Source organism: Euprymna scolopes, chromosome 32 (assembly GCF_053919585.1).
Source record: "Euprymna scolopes isolate OS-2025 chromosome 32, ASM5391958v1, whole genome shotgun sequence".
NCBI classification, from domain to species: Eukaryota; Metazoa; Mollusca; class Cephalopoda; order Sepiida; family Sepiolidae; genus Euprymna; species Euprymna scolopes.
In genome coordinates this window covers 87,910,476-87,923,031 of record NC_136513.1, presented here as the reverse complement: position 1 = coordinate 87,923,031, position 12,556 = coordinate 87,910,476, and the positions used below count along the sequence as shown (strand labels likewise).

The 12,556-nt window shown below is 34.9% G+C and overlaps 1 protein-coding gene across 2 annotated transcripts in view; it reads right to left on the bottom strand.

The window, feature by feature from the left end:
- The window catches only part of LOC145256466 (carbonic anhydrase-related protein 10-like), a 696,397-nt gene that overhangs the window by 61,363 nt on the left and 622,478 nt on the right, over positions 1-12,556 (bottom strand). For both annotated transcript variants that reach the window (XM_080115400.1, XM_080115401.1), the window contains exon 7: positions 7,298-7,452. In XM_080115400.1, coding sequence (XP_079971526.1) covers positions 7,298-7,452 — 155 coding nt within the window. The remainder of the gene's footprint in view (positions 1-7,297; positions 7,453-12,556) is intronic.

Genomic DNA, 12,556 nt, shown 5'->3' with positions numbered 1-12,556 from the left:
TGTACAGCCATCGAGGACAACCTGGATTTTTCTCTTATCTAAGAAGGATTTAATTATGTTAAGTATTCTTCCAGTGATACCGTATGATCTGGTTTTCCTGAAAAGACCTTCATGCCATACCCTGTCAAAAGCCTAAGATATATCTAGAGCTATCGCTCTACCCTCCCCTGCTTTGTCAAGTGAATGGTATATACGCTCAGAGATTACAGTTAGAATGTCTGCTGTGGAACGGGCTTGCCTAAATCCATATTGTTGGTCGGTAAAAAGTTTTGTATCTGTAAGGTGAGGGACTAGAGCTTGGTTAATTATGGACTCAAATATTTGGGCAAAAAGAGGGAGGAGGCTAATGGGGCGGTAATTTGCTGGGTCAGTTCTTTCGTCAGAATTCATGAAAACTGGTACCACAGAAGCAGTTTTCCAGCAGGCAGGAAAGCAAGATTCATTAAGGCATTTGTTGTAAAGTTTGGAGAGGATTGGAGCTACTTCGGCGGAGCACTTTTTTAATAGCACATCCGGGATGAGATCAGGTCCACATGCTTTTGAAGTGTCAAGATTTTTTATAATGGCATGCACCAGAGAAGGGGTGATTTCAAGATCGTCAAGTGTGGCGTCTGTCCGCAAAGGAAAGTCTGGGATAGGGTGGTTAGCAGGGTCTAGTGTGGAGTTGGAGGCAAACCGACTGGTAAGCATGTTAGCTTTCTCGGTTGCTGAGCAAACAACTTCATGGTTGTTGGATGATGGGGAATTGTTGATTACCCATTATTTACTACACAGTTGTAGATTTTCCAGAAGTCACGGGTTCCTAATTTCTGAGCTTCGATGCATTTTTGGGTGGTTTTAGTAAATTCTCTCTTGGCTGTCGCTATTTCTTTCTTACAGTTTCTTCTAGCTTCTATATACTTCTGTCTGTTTGAACTGGATTTATGTCGGTTAAATCTGTGGTACGCGTGCTGCCTCTGTGTGATGGCAGCTGCACATGTGGAAGTAAACCATTGGGGAGAGTGGAGCTTGCTATAAAATTTCCGCGTGGGGACATGTGCTTCAATTGCCGTTTTGAGCCATTCAGTCGGCCTTTTTATAATATCATGTTGTTTTGAGCAATGGCTCTTCCATTTTGGCTCTAGAGTTAAGAGCGATTTCAACTATTACATTACTACATGATTAGCATTCCCAAGTGGGCTGTGGGCGTTCGTATCACAATCATCAGGAACTGTGGTCAGAAACAGATCTAAGAGTGATGCGTGTTGCTATTGCTGGTCAGGGAAACGAGTTGGAAACGTAACCGTCTGTGAAAGAGAATGAGATATAGAGAACCTATGTGTTGTGGTACCAGCTGCGTCTGTGTAATTAGAGAATCCAAGCCAGTTACTGTGGTGGACATTAAGTCACCAAATACATGAACTTGTGCGCTAGTGTCGAGGGAAAGTGCCGTATCTATGCTGTCAGAGACTTTGTTTATTAGGGTACAGTACTGGGTCGAGGGAGAGCGGTAGAGAAAATAAAAGTAACTAATATTATGTTGCATCTTAAGTCTAAAGCACATAGAGGCTTGATAGTTCGATTCTAGTTTTGTTTCTCTAGTCAGAGGGAGACTCTAAGCCCGTGCATATGTCTGTCAGAGTCCTTACGGCAGAGTGGGAGATATCCAGGTATGTTAAAGTAGTTAGAGGGGATGGAGGAGTATAGGTTAGTCTCACTTAGTGCTAAGATATCCGGGATGTTTATTAGGAGAAATGCTTCAATATCATTTAAATTAGTTCTAAGCCCACGGATGTTAGTAAATGCAAGCCTAAAGGGAGGAGCCAATTTGGCTTTGTTTGAGTTTTGTCCTGGTTTAAGCGTATTTTTAGCTTGTACTGTGATTTTTTAAAAAGTTTCAGTTAGGTAAGGGGTGCTGAACAATTGGTTATGCAGAACACCAGGCATGCAACACAAGTAGACCATCAGCTGACCTTCGATCTACTAGGACTGTGGCCTCAGGAAAGCCTACTGCAGGGTCCCTTTCCATGCGCGACAATGCACTACAAACATCCCGATATTATTCAACTGTCGATGGAGCAGCCGCTCTAAGCCCTACCAAAGAGTTAGGGCACCTCTACTACCAGTCGGGAACAGCAGCCAGGAACTGTCAATCCGGTACCCTCAACCCATCAGACGATGGTCGACCCAATCTACTTGTACTGGCATTATGATGTTCAAACATTCCCAACTGCTCAGTTTAGAGGGGGATTGGATGTGTCGGGAGAGGGGGAAATTGGCGTTCATTGCTCTAGTCAGGAAACAAGATCGACCACTGAGTGTTTCTGCCGAATCCCTGTGCTTCGACCTCTACGCCTGGCTAATACGCAAAGAAGGAGTACGGAAGTGGGGCTATAGACAGTGCCTATCTGCTCCTTAAGCAGTTTAGGTTTGCAGCGGTAATTTGTTCGAGTCATCAGCTCTAGAAAGGATGTCATCCAAGAATGGAGAGGCCTCCCTCCCCTTAGGTTTAGCTTCAGAGTTTTCCTTCTCCTAGACGGATGGCCTGGGTAGATATACGAGTCCATCAGCACCGAGATGGTTTACCCCGCGCCTGGATCCTAATCCAGGCATTTCTGCGACCCCGCGTGGGTAGTTAAAGCTACTGGGTTAGTATGTAAATGTTATGTCTACTGAGAAATTACATTCCTCAAAGAGATTAAGGGACATTGCTATTTCATTGTTACTGGAGGAGGGGATGAGTAAAAGTTCGTGCAGTGGAAGCAAATATATTTGCAACATGTTAGTTAGAAAGAGTTAAGATATGGTTTAATATTTTTCCTTTAAATTTAGAACTTATATATATATATATATATATATATATATATATATATATATAAATCACTTTAAACCCCATTTTCAACCCGTTCCTTCACTAACATTCACTCTCCAACCTGTTGCCATGGTGATCCTTTAAATTAACTGTTACTTATGCCGTTATAAATAAAAGTAGCGTCTTTTAATTTTAAACCGTTATAAACTAAAAAAAACGTATATAACAATTTACACATAATTAATATTTAATTATAAACCCCTCTCTTATTGTATACACTCCTACTACTTTAAATTCCAACGTCCTCTCCCTACCACTCCCCCTTCTTTTCTAACTCCCCTTCATCTATGATGTTTCCATTCTTATTTGATTTTATAACTTAGTCCATCTATGAATTCTGACGATGCTAGTTGGATTTTCCTCTAGCTGAAGCAATTTGTAAACTCCTTCTGGACTCAGTGTAATAATAAATTTCCTATATATATATATATATATATATATATATATATATATATATATATATATATATATATATATATATATATATATAAGGCTCTTTTAGTCTTTGACAGACTCTGGATACTCACGTAGTGATGCCTGCACGTGAAATTTTTGTGGTAGGAGGTGCGCAATCTCCAACCACATCTCTCCTGAGTAGACATTGTTATATACCAGTGGCAAGTTAAGTGTATGTTCAGGAAGACTGGAAAAATGACGAGATAAACATAGAACACCTACAGCGCCCAGAATTCCAAAAGAATGGTCGCTCATCTGTACCTATTTACAATGCCTCCCCACCGGACAGAGTTAAACACCAGGGTCGTTTTTTAACGTGGAGAAAAGGTACAAAAATACAAAATTGTCTCAGTCGTAAATGATTTCTCCTCCACTGAATGAGAACGAGAAATAGAAGTGCCGCATCTAAAGAAGATACTACACTTGCTAAACTTCGATGATCTGGTGTGTCAACGCGATTATGCAATGTATATATATATTTATCATATATATATATATATATGTATATATATACATATATATATATATATATATATAATATATATATAATATATATATATATATATAATCTCTTCTCTTCTATTTCTATCTATATAAATAAAATGAACTAATTTTTTCCCGTCTGATTTTGACATTAATAGGATTAAAAATCAAGATATTTCATGCAAATATAATATGCACAAACGGCAGAACAATATCTGAGGTGTGTTATAGGCTTATTATTTCTCAAATTCCTCGATAATCTTATATTTCTATACTTTTTCTGCTGAGAAGTCACGGCCAAAATCGGTTAAGATCAATGGAAGTGGTAAAATATTTTCTCTCTAATAAATTCCTCCTCCCCCTGCCACCACTTAACACCGTTTGGGGATCGTTCACAAGGAACAGTTGAGAAGAGAACACCGGTTTGGCTTCGTAGTTCTTTCATGTGAAGTTATTTAAAATCACTAAACTAAGCTGCAGTGCTCTGTGGCTCCCTACCGTAGTCGTTTTTTTTTTCCTAAACAACTGGAATGGACTTTTCTTGGTGGCCGAACTGTTAACGTTGCAGATGTTTTTTTTTTCACACTTAATTTTCCTACTTGTACTCATGACTCCGGGTTTGATCCTTCCTACTTACCTACCATTCCATTTTTTAAAACTCCCCCCCGTCCCGGAAACAAACACTCGGGCAACGCCGGGTACCCCCGCTAGTATATATATATTTATATGTGTATTATATATATTTATATGTGTATTATATATATATGTATTATATATATTTATATATGTATTATATATATATGTATTATATATATTATATATATAATATATATAATATATATATGTATTATATATATTTATATATGTATTATATATATTTATATTTGTATTATATATATTTATATATGTATTATATATTATATATATATTATATTATATATATTATATATTATATTATGTATATTATATATATAATATATTATATTATATATTATATTACATATGATATATATTATATTATATATTATATATATATCATATATATTATATATATTATATATTATATATATTATATATATTATATTATATATATTATATATATTATATATTATATTATATATATTATATATATATTATATCTTATATTATATATTATATTATATATATTATACATATTATATATATATTATATTATATTATGTATATTATACATATTATATATATTATATTATATATATTATACATATATATATTATATTATATATATTATATTATATTATATATATATTATATATGTATTATATATTATATTATACATATATTATATATATTATATTATATATATTATATTATATATATTATATATATTATATTATATATATTATATTATATATATTATTTTATATAATATAAGCATGAAAACGATGTTACATTTTGTGTTTAATATTTTATGTTTATATTTCACATTTATATTTCTTACAAAACGTATCGAAATATATATATATATATTTATATATATACTCGTGGTGTTTAATCTAGTATGCTTAGAGACTGACTTTTACTTCTCTCCTTTTTTCTTCTATTCTTTTATTATATGAGTGAATGTGTTTGATTAATTCATGATCTCTTTTTAACCCGTACGTGCTGTTTGGAGTTCTGTTTTTATTTTCAATTTCAAAACCTCATTGACACACCGGTTCTCGTTGGATCGCCGAAAGCAACGTTGAGCCTGGTCCGTACCAGACGAGTGACCATTTAGAAAAGCAGGCGCCGACATCTTGCAAGAGCTGCAAAAACCTTACGTTGTTATCTCCTCTGACAGCGATATAGATTCAACTCCGGACTGCTTGTAGATTTCATATTCCCACGAAACTTTGTCCTCCAGAGGAAATCGGTTCAACCGACATCGGGCGAGTGTCGCTTTAGTAGAGTACAATAGGGTTTTAGGTGTGGGATTATATTAATTCTTTCATCTGATTATTTTATTTTTCTTCCTATCCTAAACTAAAGTTTTATTCTGTTGTTTGTTATTTTATTTCTACAATTTAGTTTTAGGGTGGGCCTTTAAACTTTAGAATTTATTATATCTAGCAGGACTACACTAAAGTGGGTGTTGCTATGGTACTTGAATTTGCGAATTTATGACGGGCTGAATTTATTTAATCAATTTAATTAATTGTGAATTGCTAAAAGTTTCGAATTGTTTGAAGTTTCCTTTGTGTAAACAGTTGGCTATGCGTTCATATCTTACATTTATAAGATATCAGTCTTATTCTTCAGAATGGCTGTATTTGGCTTCATCGTAAGATACAATTACTTGACGCATGTAATTAAAATGTTTTTTTTAATAATGAAGAGACGAAATATACTTCTAAAAAGAAAGACACCATACACTACGCAGTAGTCTATCACAAAGAAAAATCTCTTAGGTGTCTTTAATAAGTTTCCATACTTTTCTACTTTGTGCCTAATTGCTTAGTATTTAGAATGAAAATATTCTAGCCAACGCACATGTACGAGATGTCTTCAATAAGTTTCCAGACTTTTTGTACGAGCATTTAAAATTGTCGTAGACCTTTGAAAATTCAGTATATTATTGCTATACATCTTAAGAGATGACTGACCAATTTTTATGATTTAAGTTTCAAATGAACAGCTACAGCAGGACATTGGAATACACCTTACTAAAGCCTGATTGCAACAGCTGGTGAATTTTAAATATGCAATCTGGATGCGAGGACACTTTAGAAGAACGATATGCAATAAAATTCTGTTTGAAACGTGGAAAAAATGTCATAGAAACGTATAGAATGTTCCAGGCCGTTTTTGCGTAATCTTTCATGAATCGAACATCAGTTTCTGACTGACATAAGAGATTCAAGGAAGGCAGGTAGTCTAACCCTAACCCTAACCATACACTACGCAGTAGTTTATCATTATAAAAAGTTTCATACGTTTTACTCTTTTTCAATCACCAAAAGACATATTACGACTTGGAACGTAAGGGGTTGCTATTTGGGATTGTCTCTGACAGGGGACTATGTGGGGAGTTGAGCTGCAAAATGTCTGTTCGCGTTACATTTATCTTTTGCATGCTAGTACAGTCACGGAAAATGGAAACAGGGAGGGAATTCCAATATCTTAAGGATCGAGAGAAGAAACTACTAAAGTAGAAATCTCTTTCAGCATCTAGGGACCTCAATAGTATAAAGGTGGGATTTTGCAGCTTGTCCGGTCAGTCAGGAGTGTGAGGAAGCACAAGTGCTATATAATGCTATAAAACATGGAATAAGCATATGAATACAAAGAAAGACGATATTCGTAAAAATTATTTGAGCCACCAAATCTGCCGCGGAAGAAATTATATTGTATTTAAATGGAATTCTTTATTTAATTACAATTTTTACGATAATGGTAATAGAGTAGAAGGTTTCTAGCATTCAGGGGACCGCAACAGTGAAGGGGTGGGATTTTGCTTTCAATAAAAAAGTAAACGTTGTTTCTTACCTGCTCCTTCATAACGTACAATGGTTTATTTAATAGAATCCACGTGACCGTTTCCTGGCAACCAGGTTGAGTAAGTGATCCCTCGTATGTCATGTAGAGTTCTGTCTGAGGAAGTAGATCCGCTAACAAAATTTTGGATATATTTCTACTCTGGCCTGAAATGGAAAACACATATGTCGGACATTTAGAAGCCATAACATGGTAGCAAGGGCATTTCCCATTAGCTAACGAGAACAAAATTGCATTCATATTAATGTTGTCATGGCACAGTGGTGATGATGATGATGATGATGATGATGCAGCTTCTTCTGCTGCTGACGATGATGAAGATAGTTCATAATAGTAACTGTTTCAGCATTCTATAAATAACGTTTAACGTCGCATTTTTTTTGGATTATATATATATATATATATATATATATATATATATATATATTATACCTATAAAAGTGAACGTGTCTGTGTATCTGTCTGTCTGTGTATCTGTGTGCCTGTCTGTCTGTGTACATTTCCCTACGCAATAATTCTGTCAATTTTAAGTCTACAGACTCGAAATTTGATATACAAGGTACTGAGATGTGGGAAAATCGATGTGATCAATTTTCGGCCAAAAATTTGGCTGCTAAGGGGTCAAGGTTCAACGATTGGATCTTTGAGAACTCTAACAAACTTCTCCGACAATTTTGGGTCTAAACAATTGAAATTTTAGATATAGATTCCTTAGACGTGGATCTAACTTAATAATTTGATTTGAGCCCAAAACAATATATGTTAAGGGGTCATAATAGGGGTCAAAGTTAAAACAATTAACCCTATTTTCTCAGAATACACCTCCAAACACCCAGGCAACGCCGGGCACCCATGCTAGTCTATCTATATCTTCTATAAATTCGTTTTTCTTTTGTGTGTATTGATATTCATATTAAAAACTATCTTTTCTATTTATTTAAAAAGAAAATACAATTTTCTAATATATTGTTTGTGGAATTGCAATCACTAGCAAAAGATCTAGCTAATTTTCATATTCTTTTAAACATTCATTTTAATTAATTCTCTATTAGCCTTTTCGGTTTTCTTATGGGATGATCATTTTTAGTTAACTATTACGTGTAATTATATTTGTGCAGATATTCTACATGATTTATACTTGAATAATATTTGCGTAAAAAGATTACAGCAAACACAAAATTGTTTCCATATATATTTATGTATATGTATATATTTTTGTTTAATCTATTAGTCTATCTATCTATCTATCTATCTATATATATATCTATGAAAGTGATCGTGTCTGTCTTGCTGTGTGTATGTATACATTTACCTACGCAATAACTTTGTCAGTTTTTAGTCTACAGACACGAAATTTGATATACAGGGTACTGAGATTTGGAGAAATCTTTTGGATCGGTTTTCGGCCGGAATTTTGACAGTTAAGGGGTCAAAGTTCAACGATTTGACCTTTGAGAACTCTACCAAACTCCTCGGACAATTTTAGGTCTAAACACTTCAAATTTTAGATATAGGTTCCTTGGACATGGATCTAACTTAATAACTTGATTTAAGCCCCAAACAATATATGTTAAAGGGTTATAATAGGGGTCAAAGTTAAAAAAAATTGACCTCTGCGGTCCCTTCCAAATTACTCAGACAATTTCTAGTCTAAACATTTGAAATTTTACATAAAGGGTATTCAGAGATAGCACAAGCTTTTTCATCTTTTCTACGGGGGGGTAACTTTTTTCGCCGATATTTTTGAAAGTTATCCTTTCCTTTAGATTGTCTAGCCTTAATTTAAAAAACGTCGCTTCGGGTTTGAAAATTTAGTACGTTATTGCTATACATTTCATGAGATGACTGACCAATTTCTATGCTTTCAGGTTCAAATGGCCAACTACAGCAAGAATTGGAATACACTCTACTAAAACCCGATTGTAACAGCTGGTGAATTTCGTCCAACATAATTACGCTGACACCGAAGTTAAGCATAGTTGAACCTGATCAGTACTGAAGTGGGTGACAATTTTGGAATACCAGGTGCTGTATGTGCTCTCCGCTTATCTGAGCTTGTCTTGTCACTGTAATCAAGAAGTGCCGATCTAAGAGAGTGTTGAATATTGCTATCGCAGAAAACACTAGTTTACCTAATCGAAGCGTAGGCGGTTGCAATGGCCAATGTTTAGTTAATATAAAATATTTAATAGTTATCAAGATAATGACCTGGAATCAGGCCTGACCTCGTTGTGTGATGTCAAAGAACTGCGACTCAGAAGAAGGTATGTCTCTTTCAGTTCGATGTGTTGCAACTATGAAGAAGGTATGTTCTTCCTTTGTCTAGTGTCACGCAGCCAAAGATGTTGATTTGTCCCGTTAAAGAACTGTCTCTCAAATGTTTAATTATCCGGTTGTGACTTGTCCGAATTCATATGCGCACACACACACACACACACACACACACCTATTTTAAATGCATTTAAGATTACAAATGGGAAAGTTCAGGGAGAAAAGTAATTAAACAGAAAGAGGAGTGGGATCACATAAGTCCAAAGGCGAACGTGAGGAGATATTTGGTATGAGAGGTTTTGCGCGCCGGGAGTATTAATAAGAGGAAGACGTGCGGATTATAGCGAGGGATTAAATAAAGGATTAAAATCAGTGTTGTGGTCATTACACTTACCCTTGTATAATGCTGTCTTTTTTCTCCTGTTCTGATGAGAATCATTTAGCTTTGAAATGCCATGTCCTAAAGAGGTTTCTCCTCTGATTCCCCCTTTACTCATTGTAATCACCCCATTCTTATTAGCATGATAATGTAATAAATGTCTAATCTAACTAATTATTATCTCCCTATCTACTCTTATACCTGCTTCTCATAATCGAGCAGAACTTCGTCTATCCAGCCCTTTCTCTCCAAAAAAATCTAGATTTTCAAGTAAAAAATTCTCTCTCTCTCGGTCCTGGACGGGCTCCAAAAGAGAATCGTCAACCTAATAGGTCCCGAAATGTCATCTAAACTTCAGCCCCTGTCCCACCGACGAAATGCTGCATCCCTCTGCCTGTTTTACAAGTATTTTAATGTTGGATGCACTTGTAACCCCCTCGACGAAAATACCCCCGACAAACCCGACAAGCAGCGAAGTCCCACCCCTACACAGTTGAGATCCTTGGATGTAAGAAAGGCTTTTACTCAAATTGCTTCTTCACCAGGACTGCGGGACTTTGGAATTCTCTTCCGGTTTCCTGCTTCCCCAACTGTACTGACATGCAGAAGTTCAAGTGTAATGTGAACAGACATCTTGCTGCTAAACTCCCTACATAGTACCCTTGCAACTTAGATCCCTGATAATAGACCCCTGCATCAAAGTGGCAATGTGTCTTGTTTGGGATAGAAAATGTAATAATAATACATATATATACATATATAAGTTCAGTTAATCATAATAATATATATATATATATATTAGTTCATTTAATAATAATAATAATAATAATAATAATAATAATAATAATAATATATATATATATATATAAATAAATAAATATATATATATATATATATGTATATATATATATATATATATATATATAAGGATGTTTACACGTGTATGAAGCATAGAATATTGTTGTTTTTGTAATTATTATTATTTAGGTTTAATATATTCTCGTTTTTTTTTGTTAAAAAGAAAGAAGAATTATGCCTCTCTCTATCTCTGTCTTACTCTCTCTCTCTCTTTCTTTTCCTCTATTTCTACATTTGTTCTAAATCCATCCCTACTTCTCTATCTCTTCCTCTCATTTCTATTTCCTCTTTTCTTCTTTTCTTCCACCACTCTTTCCTGTCATTAAAACTTTCTCTTTCTTTCTCTCTGTCTCCATATATACAGTTGTGCCCGATATTATTCATACCCCCCCTTGAAAATTGAGTTTATTAGGTGTAACTTTGTTAGAATTTATTGTTTACGTCCATATTGATACATATTCTTAATAAACCTCTTCTGATCATTTTCGTCATTTTAAAATCTCGGGATACTTGTAATAAAAGAAATATACAGCTATTTATAAAATCTGCAATGTTCAAAAATAATCATACCCCCTTATTTTTTTCAGTATTAATCGAGTTTCTGACTGTTTGTTTCCTGTTTTATTCTTATTTTGAATGCTTTTATACAACCTTTGATTAATTTCATTTCGTTTTTTGCATTTTTCAGAAATTAAAATGATATCAACTGAAAACCAATAAAAGAATAAAAATTATTAGAATGGGGAAGAAAAAAGAGCTTAGTAATGATCTTAGAGCTAAAATTGCGAATTCACATAAGGATAGTTTAGGTTAAAAGTCAATTTCCAAGAAATTTGAGGTCCCTACAGCAACAGTACAGAGCATCATCAAAAAATTCCAGAGCCACCACACAACAAACAACTTGATTGGTAGAGGAAGGAAAAGGAAACTGTCTGCTAGAGCCACCAGGAATATTGTAAGAAGTGTTAATGCAAATCCAATCACCACTACTAAGGACATTTTAGAAAATCTGGAGTCTTCTGGCATAAAAATATCAAGGCAAACATTGCAAAGGACTCTGCATGAAAATGGTCTGAAAGGAAGAAGACCAAGAAGGACTCCATTTCACACCGGAAAACACCTTGCAGCACGTCTAAAGTTTACTAGGAACCATGTGAATTCTCCAGAGTCCGTTTTCTCAAGTATTTTGTGGACTCACGAAACAAAAATTGAATTGTTTGGCCATATGGATGCTTCTTACGTTTGGAGGAAGAAAGGAGAAGCTTAAAACCCAAAGAACACCATACCCACGGTGAAACATGGTGGTGGTAGCCTAATGTTTTGGGGCTCCTTTTCGGCTAGTGGTCCAGGTAGTTTGGTCAAGATAGATGGAACCATGAAGAAGGAGCAATATTTGGAGATACTCCAGAAAAACATTAGACAGGATGCGGAGAAGCTCCATTTAGGACCAAACTGGGTCCTTCAACAGGATAATGATCCAAAACATACTGCCAAAATAGTCAAGAAATGGTTTGAGGATAATCACATTAATGTTTTGGAATGGCCTAGCTAGAGTCCCGACCTGAACCCTATCGAAAACCTCTGGCACATATTGAAAACTGAGGTTAAAAAGCGGAAACCTAGAAATTTGAGGGATTTGGAGAACTACGGCATTGAAGAATGGTCAAAAATCAGTGTTGATGCTTGTAAAAACCTTGTTGATAAATATCCAAAACGGTTACAGGCAGTTATTAAGAATAAAG